At 39.3% G+C, this 27,030-nt stretch overlaps 1 protein-coding gene across 2 annotated transcripts in view; it reads left to right on the top strand.

The window, feature by feature from the left end:
* Positions 1-27,030, top strand: part of LOC131968917 (VPS10 domain-containing receptor SorCS1) — a 218,965-nt gene that overhangs the window by 129,125 nt on the left and 62,810 nt on the right. For both annotated transcript variants that reach the window (XM_059329983.1, XM_059329974.1), the window contains exons 4-6: positions 6,988-7,146; positions 19,632-19,705; positions 26,697-26,761. In XM_059329983.1, coding sequence (XP_059185966.1) covers positions 6,988-7,146; positions 19,632-19,705; positions 26,697-26,761 — 298 coding nt within the window. The remainder of the gene's footprint in view (positions 1-6,987; positions 7,147-19,631; positions 19,706-26,696; positions 26,762-27,030) is intronic.

The following is a 27,030-nucleotide window of genomic DNA, read 5'->3' as shown; positions in this document are numbered from 1 at the left end:
AACTGCTGTTATCCAGGCGAGTGCTGACAAATGACTCACTAGCATGGGAGACCAGAAACACTTTGCTGTATGGTGCCATACTGAGAAGGATATTGACTGTGAGAGGAGTGTGTATTCTCCTTCTCACGGCTGTCTGATGACATAATGGGCACAGAGAGATTGTCATGCCAAAGGCCATCTCTAACCACATGTAAGCCCCTGTGTGCGACGCAGGGACAGCACTCCGGCTCCGGCCCTTGTAGCGGCCTGTAATTGACAAGAAACAAAGCACTTTCACAATTTTAACATCAAAACTAGCAAGTTGAAGACCGTTTTGTCAAATTAGTCCATTTTTATCCAATTATATGTACATTAAGTGCAATAAGCCTACCTCAGACAGCAGATACTTCACAAATGAATAAAGTATTCGGTAACGTTTTATAATAAGGTCCTTAATAACCATTCATTAACAAGTAATAAGGCATTGTTCTCGCTTTAGATCCGGTAGTTGCAAAAAGCATAGTTAACTTATAGTTAACTTATAATAAATGAGTAATAAAGTATATTTTAATATCAATAAGCAAACAAAATAAGATTAATAAAGGCATGGCAAAGACATAATGGGTGGGTCATGGGTGTTTGTAATGCCATTATTAACACTTATATAAGCTTTTAAACACACAATAATGTTAATAAGCATCTTGTAAGGACTTACAAGGGCCTTATTACTTGTTAATTAATGGTTATTACAAGGACCTTAATATAAAGCATTACCAAGTATTATTTTTTATAAGGTCTTGATGAATATGAATGAACCAAATAGTCAATGTACGCCACTTTCTACAGTCATCATTTTCTGTCATAGGCATTAGAAGCTGTCAGACAGATTCTCAGTGAGTGATTGGTTCATATTCACGTAGTACAAGTTAGGTACTGACCTCTATTGGCCATAGTTATTATGGCAGTGGTGGATGTTTCCTCGAGAACAGAACTGTCACCTGAAAGATTGTGTCCTTTGTGACTGTAAAACACTGAAATGTAAAGTTATTTTAAAAGTCATTTTTATATCCTATAAGTGTCCTGACATGTGCATGTTCAGTAATGTATTTAATCTAAACCAAACCATTTTTCAAAAAGCCTAACAATGCAGTTTTTAGTTGCAAACCTAATCACAAAGTTTGGCGCCCAAACTTGAAAACTAAGTTTACATAAACTGCCATTGGTCATATTTAATGGGCAGCTCAGTCACCAGTAAAAAATACTGGCATTGTCCGTTATTTTGTGTTTTTTTTAGTCCGAAGACAAAACAATATGACATTAAAAGCCACATTGGTCTGCTGTCGGATGGGCAGGAGGGCAGGAGGAGAAGCTAACCAACCCAGGTCTTTTAAGCAGGATATCTGGTTTGGCCCCATTGTTGGAAGTTTTGTCTGGGATTAGTGTTTTTTAAGCCTAACATTGTTATTTTACCTAATCTTAATCAAGTGGTTTCGATCCGTAACCTTAACCAAGTGGTTTTAATGTGTTTTCAAAGTGTTTAAAACACAGTGGCCCTCATTTATCAAATGATCGTAGAAACAAGCGTAATTTAAATGCCACGCCCTAATAAATATAATATTACATTACATTACATTACATGTCATTTAGCAGATGCTTTTGTCCAAAGCGACTTACAATAAGTGCATTCAACCTGATGGTACTAGACATAGACCATAGGAATCGAGTAAGTACATAACTTTAAGAGCTAACTGTCATTGCTAAGGAGTGCTATATGTTAAAGAAGAAAAGAAGAGAAAAGAAGAAGAAAATTTTTTTTTTTTTTTTTTTTTTTTTAATATATATATATCTGTTAGGTGACCATGACTTAACCGAGGTATTGTTGGAAGAGATAGGTCTTCAGCCTGCGGCGGAAGATGTACAGGCTGTCTGAGGTCCTGATGTCGGTGGGGAGCTCGTTCCACCATTTGGGAGCCAAGACAGAGAAAAGTCTGGAAGAGGTTTTGAGGCGAGTTGACCCACGCAAGGTGGGAGTCGCTAGCTGTTTGGCTGATGCAGAGCGGAGAGGACGGGCAGGGGTGTAGAGTTTAATATATATTTATATGTAATATATATCCGATTCAGATGGCTCGCCTCGAGAGTTTACGTCATCGAGCGGTGCAATATGGCCAAAAAGAGGATTTTTTCCCCCTAAAGTCAACTTTATTAGCAAAGTACACCATTACAAATAAAGACTGGAGCCAAATAGACATGTTACAGAAATATGCAGCGACGGAGGTTTGTGATATAAAAGTACTTATAGTTATAAACTCAAACAAGTTTGGTGAATATTTTACATTTGGAGCACGGACTTAAACGTTTTCACAGCTTTTTGGTTGAAGGAGGTAAACAATGTTTTAAATTCAGAATTAATCCCAAAAGAAGAGGAATTTCTCATAGGCAGAAAGTGAAACACTGACGTCCAACAGCTGCAACACAACAAACTGGTTTTGTTTGGCAGCAAAAAAAATGAAAAGGAAGGAAATCAGTGGTGCTGTCAGCAGAGTAGTAGACTATTCAACTCCCGGCGAGGTTTGAGTAATTAATTCATACATTGTGATATATAAAGCCTAATAGAATATATAATATGCAAATATTGTTATTATTATGATGGAGAGATACATTACATTACATTACATTACACGTCATTTAGCAGACGCTTTTGTCCAAAGCGACTTACAATAAGTGCATTCAACCTGATGGTACTAGACATAGACCATAGGAATCGAGTAAGTACATAACTTTAAGAGCTAACTGTCATTGCTAAGGAGTGCTATATGTTAAAGAAGAAAAGAAGAGAAAAGAATTTATTTATTTATTTATTTATTTTTTTTTTTAAATATATATATCTGTTAGGTGACCATGACTTAACCGAGGTATTGTTGGAAGAGATAGGTCTTCAGCCTGCGGCGGAAGATGTACAGGCTGTCTGAGGTCCTGATGTCGGTGGGGAGCTCGTTCCACCATTTGGGAGCCAAGACAGAGAAAAGTCTGGAAGTGGTTTTGAGGCGAGTTGACCCACGCAAGGTGGGAGTCGCCAGCTGTTTGGCTGATGCAGAGCGGAGAGGACGGGCAGGAGTGTAGAGTTTGACAAGGTCCTGGATGTAAGTAGGACCTGAACCGTTAGCAGCAGAGTACGCCAGAGCTAGAGTCTTGAAGCGTATCCTAGCAGCCACAGGTAGCCAGTGGAGGGAGCGGAGGAGGGGTGTTGTGTGTGAAAATTTGGGAAGATTGAAGACCAATCGAGCAGCTGCATTCTGGATGAGTTGTAGAGGTCGGATGGCTTTGGCAGGCAGACCTGCCATGAGGGAGTTGCAGTAGTCCAGGCGTGAGATGACCAGTGCCTGGACCAGGACCTGAGCTGCCTTCTGAGTGAGAAACGGGCGGATTCTCCTGATGTTATGCAGCAAGAATCTGCAAGATCTGGTAGTGGCGGTGATGTTTGTTGAGAGGGACAGTTGGTTGTCAAGAGTTACGCCAAGGTTTTTGGCGGTTTCTGTGGAGGCAACCACTGTGTCCTGGACAGTGATGTGGAAGTCAGTGGTGGGAGAGCCCTTCCCTGGGAGGTAAAGTAGCTCAGTCTTTCCCAGGTTGAGTTTGAGGTGGTGCGAGGACATCCACTGGGAGATGTCGGCCAGACATGCAGAGATACGTGCTGCTGCACGTGTTTCAGACTGGGGAAATGAGAAGATTAGCTGGGTGTCGTCGGCATAGCTATGATAGGAGAAGCCATGCGAGTGGATGAGGGAGCCAAGGGAGTTGGTGTAAATCGAGAAGAGGAGCGGACCAAGGACCGAGCCTTGAGGGACCCCGGTGGTGAGTAGACAGGGTTCTGAAACAGAACCCCTCCAAGTTACACGGAAGGTGCGGTCCTTGAGATAGGATTTGAGCAGAGAGAGGGCGGAGCCAGATACTCCAAGGTGGTGAAGGGTGGAGATGAGGATCTGGTGATCCACAGTGTTAAAAGCTGCAGAAAGGTCCAGTAGAACCACAACAGATGAGAGAGAGGCCGCCTTCGCCTTGTGAAGCTGTTCAGTCACAGCGAGAAGGGCAGTCTCTGTTGAGTGGCCCTTCTTGAAACCAGACTGGTGAGGGTCAAGGAGGATGTTCCCATGCAGATAGGAGGACAGCTGATTGAAGATAGCCCGTTCCAGAGTTTTGGAGAGGAACGGCAGGAGAGAGACGGGTCTGTAATTGTCCACTAAGGATGGGTCGAGGGTGGATCTCTTTAGGAGAGGATTCACCCTTGCTTCCTTCAGAGAGTTAGGAAAGCAGCCAGTAGTCAAGGAAGTGTTGACAAGATGGGAGAGGAACGGGAGGAGATCCAGAGCAATAGACTGAAACAGGTGGGAGGGAATAGGATCCAGCTGACAAGTGGTAGGACGGGCAGAGGTTACAAGGCTGAGCACTTGAGGAGGAGACAGTGGAGTGAATGCTGAGAGGGAGGGAGACACTGATGGGGAGGGAGGAGAGGCAGGTTGTGAGACTGGATGGGTAAATGACGAGCGTATGTCCTCAATCTTTTTCAGGAAATGGTTGACAAAGTGGGTTGGTAGGAGGGAGGAGGTAGGAGGGGGAGTTGGAGGGACCAGGAGGTTTGTAAAGATCAGATATTATTCACCACTTTACATTTAGTAATAATTCTGTCCTAGTCAGAGGAGTGTGTGGCAGCGTTGATTGGAAATGTTTCTATTCAGGCAGAACCGCTGGTGAAGGAGACGCTGACGCTCCGGTGTCGGAGCTGGATAACAGTAAATAGCAGAAGACAACAACATTTAATATCCTCGACTGGTGTTCTGTTTAAAGAATTTCACGGTCGCAGGGTGTATTTATTCTAAACGATGTCTTAATGATAAATTATGTAGCCTAAACATGCTTTGGTTTGTCACCATTAAAAACAAAGCACAACAGAGTTTGATCAGCTCCAGGCATTGATACAATAGTCTATGATCAATTCTCAGACTCAGACGTGTGGTCTTCATGCTGACTCAAATTTCAAATTTTGGGAGATCTGATCGTACCCTCCGCTCATGTGCAAATTGATAAATGCCGAGCCTTGCATAGAAATGATCGTACGACCACTTTACGCTCACTTTTAGTCGTAGGCTCGTTTGATAAATGAGAGCCAAGTTGTTGTGTTCATCACGTGTTTGCAGCATGTTCAAAGCAATGGCTTACACGATAAAAAAAATAAAGAAACATAACATAAATAAAAAGAGGTTGCAGCAGTCCAGAGACATTCATTTTAAACATATTTTGGTTTAAAATGGAGAACTTCATCTGTGGTTTGCAGAAACCTACATTGCCAACATTCATTTTGTTGACTGGGATGATAACTTTCGAAACAATGGAAAAGGAAGAAACCTCATTAGAGGAGGGACCACTCTGTCAGAACAGGCAGTTTAGTGTTGTTTATGCAGAGCAGATAGAAATACAAGTATAATAATTACAATACAGCAAATATTGTGTGAACACACATGGACAAAAGAGTCTGTGAGCTAGAAGTGACACTTTTTGTGTGCACAGGCTGGCTGGAAGGACTCTTTTGTATTGGCTCCTCTTTCATCTACCTCTTAATACACTGTCACCAGCATTATCTGTGTCATCAGTGCCATGTTGTTGGCAACTGGCCAAATGTTTTCCCTCTAACCACTATGGATTCGTTTCAGGGAGGCTGTTTACTTCTGAAGATCTACAAGCACCTTCATTGGCACAGATATCATTAAACAAAATGACATGGAACTGCTGTGAGAATAAGTGGCGCTGTGTTCAGCAGCAGCGTATACAAACACACTGAAGTTTATCTACTTTAAATTTGCAGGTTCGGAGGTAATGTAAGATGTAGACTTAAGACTATACATGTATTGGCTATTAGTCAGAACCAGTAAGGCTCTGCATTGCCTTTTTATTTGTTAAGTATTCTTCTGTATTTACGAGGCGCACCTGAATGTTCATTGATGTCCGTCATTTCCTACCGCACACCGTGACCGCTATTCTAAAACTGTGAACAGAAATAAAATTCAAAACAAAATAAATGTAAAAGCCCCTTTAATATTAATCCAGGATTAATGCATTCAAGAGGTATATTTAAATGGGAATGAACACAGGTTCTGGGGGCGGGGAGGATGGCGGTTGGGGGGGGGGGGGGGGGGGGGTTAGTATGATAAACATCCCCAGTGGAAATCACAATAAAAGATGCTGACTGGGCATTTTCTTCTGTTTTGAGCTGACTCCTAAACATCTATATGTCGTTCCTTTGTCAATATGCATCTTTAATGAGGGTTACACCAGGGGCCAGTATTTGCCAGTGCCAGTACTGGTTAAAGACTTTACTCATGAGCACATATGCATGTAGTAGCATGCAGCATCACACCCACACACCCACACCCACAAACTCTCTGCTACTGTTCACCCTCTGAATGATGAGATCGCTTGTGTGTCTTGGGGTCCACTGATTCAATTATATTTGCATCTGATATTATCAGGGGATTTCTTTGTGGTTTTGTGATTTTTTTTCTGGGGACTGTGCCAGAATTTGGCACAAAAAAAACAACATATTGGACCTCTAAGAAAAGAAGGAAGCTCATGGGAAATTATTGCCTTCAAGGCCCGATTGAGCATAGGCAGAGAGAGTGAAGTGAGGGACAAACAGCAGAAATGTGAATGATGAGGCACACTCATCCACTCCACTTGCACAAAGGAAAAACATACACACATTTTCTGCAAGATGTATCATACTGATTATATCATCAAGCCTAACAGATACAAGTTATTATTTGAGATATGGCTTCATCAGAGGAAAAGTGATTGCAGATGACACATTCTTAACATGCTAATCTACAGGCAGTTGTAATAATACATCTCAGATATGCAAATCAGTCTTGATCGACTTGTCTCTCTGCAGACCTCAAACCACAAAGTGGAGCTCCACCAACCCGCTAACATTGTCTCTCATCCTTCTGTTACCTTCAGATCATGCTGCTGACTGATCCAGAGGTGGAGAGCAGTCTCCTGATCAGCTCTGATGAAGGGGCTACCTACCAGAAGTACCGGCTCAACTTCTACATCCTCAGCCTGCTTTTCCATCCTGAGCAGGAGGACTGGATTCTGGCCTACAGCCACGACCAAAAGGTGAGAGAACAGGCAGGGTCAGTTTAGCGCTCGGTTGTTCAAAGTTATCAAAAGAAGCTGAGTGTTAAGTCAGATAAGATACAACAGTCTGGGGATGCAGCGCCTCAGAGCGAGTTGGATAAATGTGAGATCCTGTTACACAAGAATAAGACTCAAAGCGCACAGTCAGAGTTCATGGAGTTCATTTGGGAGAGAGGTGGATACACTTGGATTGTATAAATCAGGTTGCTCCAAATTCACTGACACAGGTTTTCACCAGGTAGAGAAAGAGAAGCAAATGGAAAAGTTTTGATTTTTTAGGTCAAAATCTTCTTATGTAATTCCAAAGTATGATTTTCTACTTCACAATTCCGGGATAAAACATCAGAATATTCAACTTTCAAGTCAAAACGACAAGATGTCAAAATTGTAATCCTTAATGTTATGGGACTCTAATAATGAGGTAGCAAAAGTTAAAGTCAAAGTTAGGTAAAAAAAAAAAAAAAATCAGGGGACAGAAAGTCTGTATTCTGACTCTGAAAATCAACATGACCAAAAGAGCTACTGACCTATCATTTTGTTTCAGTATCTCATATCGAATAAGAACAATGTATTAAATATTAATAAGTCAAACTTTAATTTTTCACTTCAAAAGAATACTAATATAAAACATAAAGTCAAACTCACAACATGATTTATGAATGAATGTGAGGTTTGTGGGCAGTATTTTGACTTAATAATTTATAACTTAAAAAAAAAATTGTTAATATAAATTAGTATGAGCAAGTACTAACAATACTAAAAAATGTCTGACAGTGTGAGCATTAAAAAGTATCATTTACAGTGTTGGGGAAAGTTAACTCACTGTCACACAATAGGAAAGTTACCTGTTAGAGTACTTTTGCGTTACCAAAAGACGCAAACCCAGCCACCTCACTTGCAGATGTTGGTTATATTGTAAAGAAGGCACATAGCCTGATGTAATGTTTCATCATAGCAGAGCCTTGTTTACGACCTATAACCTGTAATTCTGCAGGCTAATAACAGGATGACAGGCACAATATCACATTTACAGCTCCATTATGTTTGATTAAACATAATACAAGAGGGTACGAGGCTCATGCATGTAAAAAAACGAGTTCATACAACATGTGGTTCCTTCTGCAGTTCAATTGTAATAACAAAAGGTTTAATTCTTTGAAGTACATGAAAGTAAATAGAAACCGAGGCCACCTATACTGCCCTACAAAGCTTAACTGCAGTAACTACACAAAGGGTAAAACTGGAAAAAACTGCTTTAAAGCTTTTAAACAGATTTTAACTGGCAAGCCAAATTAGTTATAGGTAGGTAAGTGATATGACACGTATGTATTGATGATGTCATTTTTATGCTAAAAAATCATGACGATTTATTTGACATTTGACCCCTAAAATGTAGTTACTGCACTCTGGTTTTGCTGTAAAAGGTTCTAATAGTAATGCAAACACAGAGTGCAGTAGCTACAATGTTGTTGTCTTCTTTCAGCTTTTATATTTTAATTTCAGTGAATAAACATTTTCAAATTGGTTTTGTTATAAGTGTATTTAAAAGTATTTAACAACTCTATTTATTTTCAAAGATTTGTGTATTTTAGACTTAATATTATAAAGTAATGTTATATTTTAGTCTTAATATAATTTTATCTCACTTTTTTTACTTGATCACTATCTAGATAATAATTTCTCTTTAAAAAAAGTTATAATTTTTTATCATTCTTGTCTTCACTATTCAACACATTGAAGAAATACAAGACTACACTGTATCACAGTCAAAGCAAAATGCAGTTACTGCAATTTGTATGATTATTTGTCTGAAATAAAGCAAAATTGAAATCTAAAACTTTGTCAAAAGATAAAACCGACATCAAGGAGTTCATTTTTAGTTATAACTAATAATCTGAGCAAACTGTGCAGAGGACAAACTGTTCTCCCCTAAAATAGGTTACAAGCAGCTGAATATCACCGATATTTACATTTGAGACTGTCCTCCCCCACCCTCTAGTGGCCGTAGTAATTAAGAATGATGCCCAGGTGGAGCACATACACTGCAAAAAAGCCATCTTGTATTTTTTGGCCTAAAACAGTGATTTAAGTTGGTAAAACTTGGAAATATAAATTATTGACATTTAGGGCAATAATGTAAGTTAGCACAACAAAGGAAGCCAGTTGTATGCTCAAAAACAAGTTTGTGAGTTGTTGTTACTTATATCTTTAAGTTGGGGTTCACAACAAGGGACAATAGTTCTGCTAACTCTTATTTCTTTGTTGTGAAATGCGGGGAAGCGCTGAAATTCGGTCATTAGCGAAAGCAAGCGGCTAACTGATGCTAGCGGCTAACTGATGCTAGCGGCACTGCTTGTTACAGCTACAAGAGTAGCCATTAGCGTATCAATACTAACTCAAAATTGTGGTCACAACATTAGCTGACATTTCATAGCAGCGTTACAATCATGCCAATTCAGCACATTGCAGAAGTTAGCAGAAGTAAGGATTAAAAGTTATTAAAATGTAAAATTATAAGTTAGTACAACTTACAGTTGAGTTGACAAAAATCAGAATTCAGAGTTGAGCAAACTCAAAAACCAAACTTAAAATATTTAGTTTAATTGTCCAACTTAAAATTTTATCAAAGTTTGTTGCCTTGAAATTTTGAGTTCACCCAACTTTTCTTTTTTGCAGTCTAGCACAATATTTGCACCTTGGGTGGAATGGACTGGAGGTTGATGGGTCAAACAAACACAGGAGAACAGCATTCATGTCCCATGTGAAAACAAAAGAAAATCATATGATGCAAACATTACTTAACTTCCGTGCATCACGTTTTACATAACTATGTCAGCTCCTAGTAGTCACAACGTCTTCGTCACTTCTGGGAGGGAGGGGAGGTTGATGGCTTGAACAAACAGCAAAGTATCACCCAGGAGAACGGGGTTCGTGCACCGTGTGATAACAAAAGTAAACAATTTTTAACGTAACATGTTCTTATCATGTTCTAATCATGTTCTTTAACGTAACTTACGTTTGATTTTACACAATTTACATTTTTTACGTAACTTCCATGGCTTACGTCACCCTCAAAACTACTTCACTTCTGGCCTTTACGTACATTTATTTACTGTTTTTTATTTATTGCTGTCTTTTATAACACCTATCCAGGAAGTGTTTTGCCCTAAACTTAGGTCAGTTGTTTTGTAGTCTGAATTAAATTAAACTGCAGCTCTCTACAGTCCAAATTCTGCATATTACACTATATCACAAGTGAGATGGTCCGGAGACCACCTATTTATTTTTCCGTAGAGGAGGTTTGGTTTGCCATCGTCCAGAGCCGTTTATTGGGCGCTATGAATGTCTATCATAAGCGTCTGTACGTAGCTCTTAGCCAATCATATCAATTATACCAGATGACGTATGTAGAGCGCCAGAAATTTGACGGGGAAGCATCGAGGACGATGTTTACACGATTATTGCCATTTGTGTAACATATATATATATTTGTGTAACATATATATGGAGGAAGAAGGACACGCCACATATGCACACTCTTCACACTCGATCAATGGCGAGACGACCACAACGACCGGGGTCTCGCTAAACCCCATTAGCTTAGCCACTAACGGGGCTAGTTGGTAGTTCAGGCTTTTGCCAAATCCTGTTGGAAGCAAGGCTAAAACATCCTTTTTGGTGGTGATAAAGGAGAGTAAAGCCAAATGTTGTTCTTTTTTTAAAATCAACTTTCGCTCTAAACTATTTAACGAAGTTTCACGTCTGCTGCAGCCATGACGTGCAAACTATTTTTTGAACGCTCTGCTCTCAACCAGTGAAAGGCTCATAAGGGTCATTTTAGGTATTGACAGACAGCCTTTTCTGTCGTTTAGGTTGGAGATCTTGTTGCAGAGGCATATTAGGAGCAACAGCTGTCTCTGTGAAAACAATAAAACACAGACTCGTACAGCTCACAGTACATCATGTTTCATGCAACCAGTTAACTAGGTCAGTTGTTAGTTAGTTTCTTTGACGTCTTAAAGGCTGTCCTCTCTGCTATCTCACAAGCTGAGCTACACATGAGCCCTGACACAACAGGAGTGACAATAACTGATTGCTGATTTGAAAATGTAACTAAATAATTGATAACTTTAAATTCATTTAGTTACCTGTTACAAGTATTCTAACACATTAGCCCCAACACAGGTCATTTACTGAGAGATGACGTTGGATGGGTCAGATTCATAATTTTGTTAATTTTTCTTTGATTACATAATTCCTGATTTAAATCGAAGGTTTGCCAATGTGTTTTCTGATTTCTTTTTGGTGTTTTATAGCAGCACACCATTAAAAGAAATGGGAAAAAAGCTCTGCAATATAAATGTTTTTACTGTGTCAAAGGTGCGGTAGTTTTATGACTTCTGTCAAATGAAAAAGGAGATATAAACCCTTTAAATCCTTTTATAAAACAGGCTTTTTATATTTATAAAAACAAGTGTCATTTTGGTTTTTGTTACTGCGATATTAGCTCAGTCAAATGTTTCACAGTGAACTCCCCCTCAGAGCTACCCTCAGAGAGCTCAGAGACACAGTGCAAATGGTTTTCGAATAAATAATCATCTAAGAGGGCACAGCTCAGGATATGCAAAAATAATTGTATCTGTGAAGCAGTGAGGCAGAGACAGATAAAGAGAGAGAAAGAAAGAGAGAGGTCAAATTTATAGACATTTTAAAATAACCGTTTGCATTAATAAAATGCTTTTCTTGCAGCTCAGCCCATTTGGGTCTAATGTTTCAGTTGTGATGAATAATGAAGGCATTCTCCTTTGCTGAGGAGACACGTGTGTGTGTGTGTGTGTGTGTGTGGCTCTTGCCTCTAAGTCTTTTTTCCCTACTTGAAGGAACATCACACTTTCATTGTGCAGCGAGTATAATCCCTCATACGCACACACACCTTCACCATTCAGTCCTACAGTTTGCTGTGTGATAACTGCGAGATGCCTTGAACCCATAAACACCATCACATTTTTAATTCATCTGCAAGTTGTGTTTTCATCCATTTTTCACTTCAGTTTACCTGTTTTACAATTCAGCTGTGCCTCCAACTTACTGGCTATAAACATCTCACACTGAATACAGCACAATAAATGTAAATATGAGTCTGGGCTTTTATAACACTCTTAAAGGATAATCATAAACCTAATGGTGTGCACAAGTTATCTCACAGTTTCTGCAACATGTTATGCATTTAACGAATTATGTATGAGAGAATCCTGACTTGTGTATTGGATCAAGACTAGTGCTAGCAAGAACAAACAAATCGTTTGTACAGATTTTTAGAGTGCAATTCTGACAGGATCTGGTACATCCTGCCTCCAGGATATGCTCGCACTCTCAGTCCAACTCTGACAAAAGCAAAAGTGAATATTGTGAGAGACTTTTACTGTAAAAAATAATATGCCCTACATGTAGTACAAGTGATAACAGTGGAGAGTTTGAGAAATAATGACCTAAAGATGCCTTCAGGTTATATTAGGGATTAGGGAGACATTGAATCAGTTGAAGCGGACCTTTATTTAAAAATGTAATCGTCCCTTTAGAAAAACAAAACTGAAGTATATTTTGTGTCATTAACTTAATTGCAAGATTTCTGTTATGTTGGTTTTTTTTTTTTTTTGACTGCTCATAAAAAATGCTGGCGCAGGAGCAGTGAGGGAACACAAGTACAGAACAAAGTACCAATTTAAGGTACTTTTACTTGACTTGATAATTTTCTTTTAATGCCGTTTTTACTTCTACTGCACTACATTTGATGTAGAAGTGTTCCACCACTTCCATTATTTGACAGATTTAGTTATAAGTTATTTTACAACTCAAGATTGTAATAAACATATGAATGTAAAGTAGTCTAACTAAAGTGTTGTGGAAGGTGGTAGGTAGGCAGACTCAGCAGACCTTAAAAACCCTGATTAAGGTGAAAGTTTATTTACAGTGGTTGCCATTCATGTATAACTAAGGCAAAAACAAACAAATAAGCATTTGCTTTATTTACGGAGCCCACTGGATGGCGGTCTTTGTTCAACAAAGGACTGAAAACACACTCAATAACCATTGCTAAAGCCTTTTTTTTAAAGCCAAGACCGCCATCTAGTGGGGTAAAAAAATAAAGCAAATGCTTCACAAAGCTTCATTGTCCCTTCACTACCAGAAAGGACTTTAACCATTAATCACAAAGATGGTGGTTTGATCCCTGGATCCTCTCATCCACATGGTGGAGTGTGTTATGTCTTTACTCTCTCATCCTCCCTTGATATATCAATATGCTTTCTCAGCTATCTAAAATAACAACTATCTAAATGTTTCTGATTTTCACTTTTAACAACATGACACAGAGGGCAAAGTGATGTGATATTACTAGCATTTGAGTTAAACAAAAAAATGAACACTTCTTTAAGTTGTTAAAACATTTGAATTACTGTCAAGTAACCCAACATCCCTGCCAAGATTAAAGGAAGAATGTGGTATTTGGTGCCCTGAGTTCAGCATCTCAGGCAGCCTGTTGTTTACTGGCTACATACAAGGATCTGGCAAGGACTGGTGGACTCTAACAGTATCAATGGCCTTAAGATAACCTACCACCTACACAGAAACCTCACACTGGTGCAGCTTGCTAGGGGTGTTACATAGCCTGTGGGTACCTGAGAGGCTAAATTCATGGCAGCCCTCTTTGGAATTCCTAAAATATACACACTTGTGTAATGCTGTATGAATAGTAATGCTTGTTTATCCTACATACTTTGTATGTATGTAAGTTGTACAGAATACTGTGCCATTAGCATATCAACTGTAGGCTCCCTGCTCGGCAGCATGCTGTAATACATCTGAACATTTACAAATACTACATACAACTGTATTTACTAGACTTTCGCAGTACATGTGCTCCAGTTAACTCTTACATTAAGTTTATGTTATACCTTATACATTATACCATTTATATATACCTTCACATAATTATTGAAGAATTGAAAGAGAAAAATGAATGAACCTTCAAGTTTTGAGCCACATAACCATTTAGAATGAATAACTATTCCATCTGACATTAATAGGTGGGTGATACTAATTACTAGTGACTAGTGAAGGGACAATGAAGCTTTGTGAAGCATTTGCTTTAATTTTTGACCCCACTAGATGGCAGTCTTGGCTTTAAAAAAACAGCTTTAGAAATGTTAATTGAGTGTGTTTTCAGACCTTTGTTGAACAAAGAGCATCTCTAGTGGGGTCAAAAAATAAAGCAAATGGTTCATGAAGCTTCGTTGTCCCTTCACTACTAGTGACAATGAAGCTTTGTGAAGCATTTGCTTTCATTTTTTGACCCCACTAGATGGCGGTCTTGGCTTAAAAATAGTCTTTAGCAATGGTAATTGAGTGTGTTTTCAGCCCTTTGTTAAACAAAGAGCACCATCTAGTGGACTTCGTAAATAAAGCAAATGCTTCACAAAGCTTCGTTGTCCCTTCACTACTAATTACTGTTTGAGAGAACAGGGTTTTTCACCAATCTACTGTCACACAGTATCTTGTTCTAGTTTGTCTAAGACATTATAACAAGAGACATAATGATTTAATCATATTTCTATGAAACTGAAAATTACATTTTGGAAATACGGGGCTTATTATATAACCATTTATTACCACACAACCACCATACACTGTACTCACTACTATAAAAACCTTTAGTGTTTGGCTCTTGCATATGTCATAAACAACAAGATCCCACACATAAGGACACGTATGAGTGTTTCTTAAAATGACCAGTCAGTACACAGCAGAGTGTTCTAAAAATAGCATGCATGTCATTATATATACACATACGGTTCGCGGTTGTAAAAAAGGTTGCAGTTTCTGCGAATTTAGGCTACAAAAGCACTGACCTATGTATAGGTCAAAAAACGTCCTGGTTTAAAATACAGTTGAAACAGTTAATAAATGTAAGTAAAGGCCGGAAGTAAAGTAGTTACCAGGGTGACGTGAGCCATGGAAGTTATGAAATAAACTTAAGTTATGTAACATCAAACGTAAGATTAAAAAAAAAAGAAAACGTGATTCACAAAGGGTGAGCCACGGAATTTACACAAATAGCAGAAGTTACGTTAAATAACAGAACACGAACTCCGTTCTTGTTAGAAAAATTGCATGAGGAAACCTTGAAAATTGAATAATCTGTCACCAACAGAAAAACCCTCACCATTTTTCTGCGCAGATCGTTGATGGGGAATGAAGAGCAGGAGGCGTCCAAGTTTCTCAGTTTAACATAGTTTTATTACAATACGTCAAAAAATGTGCATTTTACAGAGATTCTCCGGGTTCAAAAACTCATGTCCCTGAATACAAACAGACGGGTTTCAGTTCGTGAAGTCTGAACCACGACTCTCTCCCTGAACCCATTAAAATACTAACATTTGTTTACAAAACATGCTGGTCGATTTCTTCCAGGAAGTTCCGCCTTCTTGATCCGCTGATTCGCCAGTTTTAATCAATACAAAACGGCACGTCATGCCAGCTGGGCATACGATCTTGCTGCCCCGGACAAGGCCATCCTGACCTGGCCTCTTCTCCAGAACATTCAACAAAAACCTCCTGCCTTGTTTTGTCTTACAAAGATATTAAGTCTTACAGAGTCAAAGGATTTTCACTGTCTCACATGGATTCTAAAAGTCTAAAAAATATGAAACAGACAATGAAATATATGTAATCAAAGTAAATAAACATCTCCAAGGTTTAGTGAATTATGCATACATAGTGACCTTTGACAGTGACCTGCGTTACGCACAGAGACAGAGAACAGAGACAGACAACAGAGAAGCAGAAATCAAGCATCAAATCATTTACCAACATAGAAAATAATCAATTATTTTAACATTCTCCTGGGTGAAACTTTGCCGTTTGTTCGAGTCATCAACCCCTCGAGCACCTCCCTCCCACCCAGTGTGTGACATCCGCCATTTAAACTCCGCATCACTGTCAATCATTACTACCTCATCGGCAAGATGCCGGTGGAGGACAGTCTAAAACGTAACTATGAGTCGTATTATGCTATCTGTACAAATGCCTTATATTGACATTTTTGAGGCGGGACCAGTCTGGTCATAAACGGTTAAAAAAAATTGCTCCAAAAATATCACTAAAACACCAAGAAAAAATGTCCATATTTTATATAATCTGAAGTAAATATAAGTTATACATTAATTAGGACTGAAATATTGTTGCAGTTGACACTCACCTACATAAATTCACAGATTATTTGACATGTTGGGGACATTGGTGATGTTTTAGCGAAACATACTGCAGTTCACTATTTATGCTGCCTGTTCACTCCCCTGTCTGTCAGGTGCCGACTCTCACCCGTGCCCTAACTGGCACACATCTACTCCACCCCAAAACTGCTTCCCTGTCACTTTCCGTACCTCCTTTTGGCAGTGCTGCTGCATTTGTTGATTGAGAGACCTTTGGAGGTTGTAAAGGCTGCGTCGACCCCTCCACCCCCTCCACATCCCCCGACTCCTGCTCTCTGCCTCTTCACTGTCACTTGCTTGGCTACATACTAACTTGCTGCAGGAGGATAATTAGTCAAAGTGATTTCCTGTACCCCTCCCCCTTCTCCCACACTCACCCCCTTTTCTCTTGCATCTGCTTAGCACAGCTTGGCATGGAAGTCATGGAGATGTCATCACCGTGCCGTTTGTCTCTCTCTTTCTGACATGAGAATATACACACACCAGATGCAATAGTCACAGTGAATATATAGTTTGCATATGCTCACTGTGAAGTGATCCGATGAAGCAGATACAATGGAGGAAGTTATATATGCTTCACATAATGTCAGGACTAGATTACGGTCATGCCTCATGCTTCCATTCAAAGCTGTAGGGAAATGTAAAGTCTTTCGCTGTTTTTTTTTTCCCCCAGGCAATAATCTATTAAAGTCACTCTTATATTTGTTTTTGTGATGTTAAAATACAGTGAAGTATAAGAAAGTAATGAGGAATTCAACTGTCTTATTAGCAGAAAAAAAAAATATTACAGCAGAGATGATCTGTATGGGATTTTAGACGAAGAGACGGTTTTCACGGATGCTTTTTAAATGCAGGCCTACACTTCACCCTCAGGGAGAGAGTAAATAAATGCAATTAGAAAATAAATTAATGTAAACAAACCGAGTCACATTTTTGTTATCCGCTAATAAATGATTGTTTACACATAACGCATGGTTGCTCATGCTTAAAATGGAAAAAGTCCAGCTTGAAACACTGAAGTAAGTTTTATGCTTCATTAAATTCCAGCTGTGAGCTCCAGAGTAAACGGATTTGTCACTGGGCTAAGTTGGAGGATGCAGGTATGTTTAGGGACAAAAGGACTCGAGCAAGTATATCAGTGATGGTGTTGACTTACTGGGTAACCAGCAGAATATGGAGACAGAATGCAAATAGCACTATAGAGATTAAGATGCCGACCATGATTGCAGTGACCCTGCTTCAGGTCTGGCAAGTTATGTCTCGATCCTATCAGCTCTGTTCTTTGATCTGAAACAAAGGTTTGGTCCATAAAAGTAACCTGTTTTTGATTTATTTATTTTGCTTGACCAGAACTTAAAGGGTTGGAACTTTGAAAATGAGAATAAAACATAAGAACAGTACAGTAGTCATAAAACAGGCTACACTATTGCAAGCTTATAATCTAAAATCAACCAATAAATAATATTGATCAGTGAAGTTGTTGAAGTTGTTAAACTAACTAACTCTCAGATGATAATTCTTCTTCTTCTTCTTATTATTATTATTATTATTTTAAGTGTCATGGGGACTATTTTATTCATACAAAGTAGGTCCAATTAAATCTGGGAAATTGTGTCTGGAAAGACAATTTTCTAATGAATGTTTGAAATAGATTTTTTTTTTGCTGTGAGCAAAAAAAGGGGAACTCCATTATTGTCAGTTAGCCTAATTTGGAATGGATGCAGAGATCTCAGAAACAGATATCTCAGTTGGACAAATCAAAGCAAAACTAGTTACATCGTGAGATAAATAAAATGAAACAAAATATATTATATATAACTTTATTGACACGTTGCTGTGAATACACATTGTTCTGCTTCTCTCCTGATGACGGCTCGCCTTGTTAGTGACCTGTCAATCAAAGGTAGCCACGCCCCAAATCATACGATTCTTTATCTTCTGTTTTCTTCTAAATGGGGCCATTGTTAGAACTATTAACATCAAATTGTCTTGAAGAAGATTTTTTTCTAGCGATTGAGACTACAGCGTTGTCCTAAAAAAATTCTGAGGTAATAAATCAAGTGAAAAGTTTTCTCATTTTACATTGAAATTAATGGACAGAAACGTTTTTGCAGCCAAACTTAGCACCCCCTGCTGGAATTTTCAGTAGAATGCAGACTTATGGCACTTCCTGGTTTGCCTCCTTGCTCAGAACCGGAGTTTGCCGCCTGGGTTCGATTCACTGTGGACATAATCCGACCCAGTTACAGGAAATTAACCAAAACTCAGCAGATTGTGGGCTCCTAAATAAATCATGAGATCCCGTCATAGCATTAGAGCATTTATGCTCTGTGAAAACAAACCAGACTAAATACAAATGAACTTAGTAACAGTTTGACTCTGATTCGGACTTACCAAACGGACTTGAGTTGTGAAAGCGCTCTCAATTAATGAACTCATTAAACTATATAGTTTATTAGTTCAACTAAAATCAGCTGAAACAGAGACCTCTTGAATCTCAATGGATCAGACAAATGAGGGTTCTTATTTTCCTGAACAGCTGCTTCCATTCCACAGAGATGTTATACGCATTCCCTGCCCTGTTTGTGTCGCATGGTAAAATCTGAACAATTCAGTGATTTACTGACTGTATTAAGACCACCCACCACGCTGGCACTTTTCTCCTCATCAACCTCTCCCATTCACAGGCTTGTAACATCAAGGTGCATTTCTCTGGTGCAGGTATACAGATGCCCTGCACATCTTCTATCGTGGTTCCATTCTTAGCTTTGTGTGTCTGTGTGTAACACTAATCTCTGTAAGGTCTCTGCAGTAATGGGCAGTCGTGTAGGAAGGGAGACAATGCTTGTATCCCTAAATGTCCTTAAGCCATTCCTCTGCAGTGCTTGAATCTTATGTAAATTCTAATCTTATTTAGTGGATTCAAATAAAGGACTTGTACGTGTGTGTCAGTGTGAGAGAGTTTGTCTCCCACTTCCCATTACACTGCGGTTGTTAAAAGGATCACTGAGGTACTAAGTAAATCAAAGTGTGAAAACAAACCCAGGGAAAAATCCTGTGCAAATGCACATCATTTTAGGGCAAACACAGCACTTGGTAGTAGGACAGCTTGTGTCGTACAAAATGGTAAATGTGATAGGCTGTTAAGATGTTATGTGAATGAATACTTACTGGTGCCTGGTTGTTTTTCTGCAGCTCTACAGCTCGGTGGAGTTTGGGAGGAGGTGGCAAGTGGTGCATGAGAGAGTGGCTCCAAATCGTTTCTACTGGTGAGTACAGAGATTTGGAAATTGTTAAATTGCTAGCTGTAGAAAATATATAAAATGAACTAGTTTTAAAATCAACCATTGTACAGTACAGGTTTTTGTTCTGTTTAGGTCAAGGCTGAATGAAAATATTATCTAATATGCATTTACCCGATGCTTGTTATCCATCAACCCTAGCCCTATATTAGTGATCAGATTTTATTAAAACTAAAACCACCAACAGGTTAAATTTACCAACGATTAGAATGCATGATTTTCAAGCTACAATTTTCAAGGGTCATTTATTTTCATCATCCTACAACACAGGGTTGTATAACGAAATATCTACAATAAAATAATATATTTATTATTTACTGTATATGCCCTTAGCATTCTGTCCACTTCTACAGAGAATTAAGTGGGGGCTGGATTTTTAGAGGGAGATAGCAGGTCAACAGTAGATGACCCATGGAGGTGGTGTGAAGATTAATTTTAGATGCAGCTCAGTACTGTGTCAAGTTGTTTTACTTAGAACGGTGTAGTATTATTCAAACAATTAATCTTTTGATTTAGATTTTTTTTTAAATGAGTATATGAAGTCCAGTTCCCCGCTCCTTTATGTCACATTAGATGTGACAGCAATTTTTGGGTCGATATCATTTGCAAAATTTGACCTTTTCTACACTCAGGATTTGATAAAAACGGTCAAATACCACACCAAAACACCAAGACCTTGTAGAACCCCATATAAAAATCCATGATGTGATTTAATTTCAAAATCTTTGACATTTTGGAGATTTCTGCAAGAATTACTTTTTGGATTGGATGGCGAGCACTTCTGTTCCTGAAACTGTTTCGTGAGGCTGTGATTTTCCGAAAGGTGACAATGGATCATTTGACACAGTGAGGTCAATTAAAAGAAAGAAAGAAATGCTCTCATTGCAATGAAATGACATCATCATTGGATCCACAAGAGTCTTGTGTCAGCTTTCCAGTGACACCCAATTCATGCAATTCCAGGACTGTTTAGTGACCCCAGTATGCAGAAATATTCAAATAAAAGTCATGAGTGCCCATGGAGCCCATTTTCATTCAGATATCTTGAGGTCAAGGGTCAAGGGACCCTTTTGAAAATAGCCATGTCAATTTTTCCCTCGCTAAAATGTTGCCTAACTTTGAAGCATCATTTCAACCCCTTCCTGATGTCACAACATGGTTTCTTAGGCTGTGCAGTTTCATGTGATGATGATCTTACCAGAAGCGTTATAACTGAGTCCACTACAGCCTCGGAAAGAAAAACGTTGAATGCTATAGGGATATCAAATTTTTAGAGGTGAACAGCAGCTAAAACAGCACAGATAAAAAAACAGCACAGATAAAGACAGCACAGATAGAGAACAGCAGATACAGAATAACAAAATAAAATGTAAATAAGGAGTGTTTTAAGCTGCTGTTAAAAAACAGGTTCATTATTTGAGGGAGGACATTTGTGAAAATGATACAATAGGCTATAAACCACCAGGTGTTAGTCTAGAATGAACAACAAAACCACCTTCAAAATATCACAATAATATGATAAAATTATGTCTCTTTAAAAAATATACATCTCTAATAAGCTTTAATTGTAACAGCATTCAGAGTCAGACCTGACAACAGCCAGGGGTTTTATTTCTTAATTTAGCCACCTCACACAATACGGCAGGGGTCCCCAAACTTTTTTCGGTGGGGGCCACATCAACTTTTCTTAATGTGATGGGGGGCCGGGGTCAGTCTATAACAGGAAATGATATGGGCCAAAGTGACCACCAGTGTTATTGTGTAAATATAACGATCATTTGTTGGCCTTGGCACCACCTGCTGGTTTGCAAAAAAGTAATAAAAAGTATTCACATGTTTATTTGAAGTACCACAGATATTCCTTTTATTTTGTAGAAAATGAAAACACAAGCTGATGCCAGTTAACAATGATTTTGTAACAGGTACAGGTGAAAATAGATTCTGCATTCAGATCGGAATATACCATTGTGTGAGGGGGTGAAAATTAGCTACTACTGAAAATAATTCACAACATTCACAATTTTAATTAGAACGCCTACCTTAATCATTACATGTGGATAATTTATAAATAAAAAATATAATAAATGCAATAAAAACCACAGGCCATGTTTAGAGGGATTGTTTGGGAGAGTTAAGTGGGTCACTCCAATTGCTTTGGCGGGCCGGAAGCTGCCCGCGGGCCGTAGTTTGGGGACCCCTGCAATACGGCCTATTAGCAGAGTAATGTTGCATGCGACAACTGCCATATCAACGAGAAAGTGTCAAACTTTTTTACAACTTGTGAAGACATGAATGAAAATAAGAATGGCAATTACTTATTGAAATTGCTATTTCAATGTTAAATGAATGAATCATTCAGCTCTAATTATAATTGATTTGAGTTTTCAGATTTTCCACATATATAGGATTCATGCATTGTTCATGCACAGAAATGATTTAATGTGTAATTGCTGTTCACATCAAGCTAAAATAATGTACAGAAATTCTTAAAATATAAAGCATTGTCAAATTTTGAACATCATGTATCGCGTGAATTATTGTTACGAAACAATAATTGCGTGACAACTCTCCGTTAAACTAATGTTGAATTCATAGGCAAATAAAGAGCAGTTTTGACATTGTAGCTGTCCTGGATTGACTCCGTCACTGCCTCTCCACAAAGTGAGGAGCAGATGAGTCAGAGAGGTTTTTAACATTTTCATTATTCACGTGTCTGACATGCTTGATCTTCCTCTCTGGCAGACAGTTACATTGTATGAGCGACAGTGTTCAGCTGTGGAGAGAGGCTTCAAAGTCAGTTTTGGGTGAAATCTGAGTATTTCTATCCTTTGAGATGAAATTAAGTATATAAGGATTGAAATAATCTAGTGATTCCTCTCAGTGGGCCTAATTGTGATATCTATCTAGACACAACTTTTAACTGATACATTTAACATTATTGTTCGCTGCTCTCCCGTCTTTTCCTCAGCTAAATAGTCTGAGCAACATCAGGTCACAGGTGCTGGCCAACTCAGTGGTATCCAGCATGTCTGGCCTCTGTACAGTCACTAACTAACAAAAAGCTTTCACCTCAACAAACTGTCAGGGTAGTAACAAGCTGGGCAGCCAGGAGTGAAGGGAGCCTGGAGGGCTGATGCTGCAGAAGCTGTCAGAGTTCTATTTTAGGACGCACACTGTGCGGTACGTGTGGTGGTAGCCCTGGTAATGAGGCTGCAGAGGGAGCTTCTGTCTACTATACATGTGGCCACCAAACATGTAAAGAAGATGAAGAGCCGTAAGCTCATTTGCGATTTTGGTCAACCTGAACACACTGCTCGGTCACACAGCACAGGTTGCTTGTGTAAGGCATCTACTTGAACAAACAGCACTCTAAATTCCACGGCATTCTGCTGTAATCAGTTTGTGAGCTTAGCTGGTGCAGCCGTGAAATGTTTTGCATATGACATTACAAATCTGTGCAAAAACATCTGGAGCTGCCTGGATGTGATATTTTTGCAAGGCAACAGCTCCAGCTCCACTTGTTCTGACGTCGAGTGTCTTCAGAGACCACACAGCTGTCCAAACTAGTGTCATACATAAACAGACAGTGCTGTAGGTCAGCTACTTAGATGCTGAGCTTTGCCTCCCATGCCTTAGTGGCAGGGTTGGACAATAATGGAGTGCATTTACTTGAGGACTTTACTTAAAGTCCTCCTAAACTCAAAAATGTGTTTTCCCGATGTTTATGTGCCTTAAAATGTCTGACCTTAACTATACTGTCTGTCTGTGCAAAGTTTGTCACTAAAGAGGTGTCTGTGCTCTTCTCTAGATAACATGTGTTGTTTCTTTTCAAAAACCAGTAAAAAAAAAACCTGATACCAAAGAAAAGTATTTTTACAAACTTTAAAACGTATTTGGAGGGGGACTTTAAGTCCATTGTTTGAGTATCTGTACTTTATTTGACTATTTTTTTCTGGTAACTTATGATATTTACTCATTCAAATATTGTACTTTTGACTCCACTGCATTTCTACAAAGGTTTTAAAGAAGTAGTTTGAATCTTTCAAGTCATGAAAGGATGAATTTTATTTTCTAAAATACTAAAGGCCACGTGGTGTAGGGACGGGTACGAAAACTGTTTCACAGCACCCTGAACTAAATTATCAAAAACTTCAATATTGATAAGCTAGGACTTTACTGGTAGTTTATCTGTACTTTAACTACATTTTTGTGTGATTTATGTTTCTACTTGCATTTCTGTAGGCAGTTTCTACATTTACATTTACATTTAGTCATTTAGCAAACGCTTTTATCCAAAGCGACTTACAGCATAAAAGGGGAACAATCAAGGTATAGTGCAATAAGAGCCATTAGTGAGAGTGACAATTCTTTGAGGAATAGAATTGTTGTGTGGTGCTAGGAGAGAAGATGCTCTCTGAAGAGCTGGGCCTTCAGGAGTTTTTTTAAAGGTAGAGATGGACACCCCTGCTCTGGTAGCAACTGGTAGTGCGTTCCACCAGCGGGGAACAAGAAATGCAAAGAGTTTGGATTGCCTTGGATGAACGGGTGGCAGAGCCAGGCGCCGTTCATTGGAAGAACGCAGCGGTCATGAGGTAGCATATGTCTGAATCAGGGTGTTCAAGTAGCTGGGTGCAGTACCGGAGACAACTTTGTAGGCCAGCATTAGAGATTTGAATTTGATGTGGGCTGCAATAGGTAGCCAGTGGAGCTAGATGAGCAGCGGTGTGACATGTGACCCTTTTGGCTGGTTGTAGACCAGGCGCGCCACCGCGTTCTCTACCATCTGAAGCAGTTTAATTGTGCAGGCTGGCAGGCCATTCAGGAGGGCATTACAGTAGTCGAGTTTTGAGATTACAACAGCTTGCGTCAAGAGTTGAGTGGCATGTTGAGTTAGGTAAGGTCTGATTTTTCTGATGTTGTAAAGTGCAAAGCGGCATGACTGGGCAACAGAGGTGACATGACTGGAAAAGGTGAGTTAGTCATCAATTACCCCTAACTTTCTCACCACCCTGGTGGGGGCCAGACACAGGGAGTCAATTTAGATGTTGATGTCGTGGTGTTTTGTAGGTTTAGCAGGGAGGACCAGCAGTTCAGTTTTTCAAAGGTTCAGCTGGAGGTGATGTGCCTTCATCCAAGTGGCTATGTCCTAGAGGCAGTCAGAGACCCGTGCAGAGACCGATGGGTCATCAGGATGAAATGACAGATAGAGCTGAGTGTCATCTGCATAGCAGTGATAGGAAAAGCCATGTGAGTGGATAACCTGACCCAGAGAGGTGGTGTAGATAGTGAAAAGTAGGGGCACCAGCACTGAGCCCTGGGGAACCCCTGTGGAGAGGCAATGCAAAGTAGACAACTGTCCAATGCCAGGATACACTGAACGAGAGTTTCTACAAGCGTTGAAGCATATTCTACAATTGTTTTTATTCTACAGTTTATACGCCCACATCCATGCATTCAGTAGATTGTTTCAGAGTCTTTAGAATCTGTCGATGCATTACAACAATGTGTTGACATCAATGGCAGTGAGGCCATGGGCAAGGTGAGTTCCAGTACCCCAGTAATAAGCCTGGACATGGACATGAAAAAATACTATTAAAAACAAGAGTTAGCAGAAGAAAAAAATTTCACTTTGTTTTTATGTTGGAGAGCAGTCAGAAAAAATGCAGGTCTGAAGGGGCTAAAAGGGTCGCTCGGTTACCTGCTAGTATTCACTTTGCATACATGCCCAATGTTTGCTAATGTAGTTTGACCAAAAACCAGGCCGTTTTTCTCATGCAGTATAAATGTCTTATTTTTGCCTATTGCATTTGACTAGTTCTGCATACATTTGATATAACTGTAGAGCTAAGACTGTTTTGAACTCAATGAGCCCAATTGTATTCATGTGTGATCCTGCTAGTCCCCCATAGCCATTTCATTGTAGTAAGAACACTTTTTTCAAACTTGGTACCCATAAAAATGCACATGGCCCCAGTATGGTCCCTTGATTTGAACTTGTCTAGAACTGCCACTGGTTGACATTAAAAAGAAAATGTACTTTTGAATACTTCAGTATTTTTAAAAGCAAGAGCTACAGTACTTTAACACAAGTTATGCAGTTGAGTATTTTTTCGACCTCTGCTTTTTAGTTAAAAATATCCAAGTTTAAAAAAACTATCAGGCTGTACTAACTCAAAGACTTATTCTTTGCCTGCCTCACACTGTTCTTGGGTACCTGAATGGATTATTCAGTGAAAATGGAAATGTGGTTTGGATAAGTAGGCCATCCTATTCACAGTTGTGTTTCATCTGGGAAATCACCAATACTACCAATAAGTATAATGATTAGAAGCTATGGTGGTCTCTGACAGTGTCTGCTTCTCATTCCCCTCACACAGACTGCCTTTCTCTCTCTTTCCATTTATGTGTGTGCTACCTGTGGACACATTCTCTCTTTCTCTTTCTCTCTTTCTCTCCCCATCTCTCTCCACCTCCCCGTTCTCCCTCCATGTGTGTGCTGCCTTTGCTTCCTCTGATCCCCCAGTCTTTTTAATACATATTTAATGCCGTAATGATTATATGCTATTCCATCTGCGGACATCCCTACTGTAGAGAGAAAATCAATGGCTTTTCCTCTCCTAATGATGTCAGGAAACGTCTTTCTCCATCCGTCTGGAGGGAAAAGGACCTTCTGGAGCCTCTAAACATTTAGATCACACAGCAAACCTGAGGTCCTTTTTCATCGTACTTTAAACTGCAAACTCCAAAATGAAGACAAAGACAAAGCAAATCCTACCCTCACTTCCTGCTGATGTTTACCAAAACTGCCATAGCACATGGCTTAACCTCTCTGCAGTGATAAATTTGTACAACTTTGCAGCTTGAAATCTATCAGGTCAGGCAGCAGCTATAGGTGGCATCTGCCCGAAGGCAAAAGACCATTGGTGATGTTCCTGAAACACATTTGTCTGCCTTTCAGGTCGAAGATGGGTTTGGACAAAGAGCCAGGCTTAATTCACCTGGAAACCAGCATCTCTGAAGGACGTGAGTAATTGAATTCTGAGTTCAGAGCTCCATTTTCTCGTGTCTTTGTACTGTATCGTGAACATTGTGCTAAAGCAGAGAGGAATTGGGAGTTGTGTGGACAATTCTGCTGAAGGGTAATGCAAAGGGACAGCAGAAATGGCCGAGTCTGGGGACGCACAATGACAATGGAGAGAAAAGTAATGCATATATTAGAATGCTTTTAAAAGCAAGTGATTTAGCTCAGTGGCACTCACGTACCTTTAGAGAAATATCAGTCAGCCTGCTGA

The sequence above is a fragment of the Centropristis striata genome, chromosome 1 (assembly GCF_030273125.1).
Source record: "Centropristis striata isolate RG_2023a ecotype Rhode Island chromosome 1, C.striata_1.0, whole genome shotgun sequence".
Classification (NCBI taxonomy): domain Eukaryota; kingdom Metazoa; phylum Chordata; class Actinopteri; order Perciformes; family Serranidae; genus Centropristis; species Centropristis striata.
This window is presented reverse-complemented; position numbering and strand designations above follow the sequence as displayed.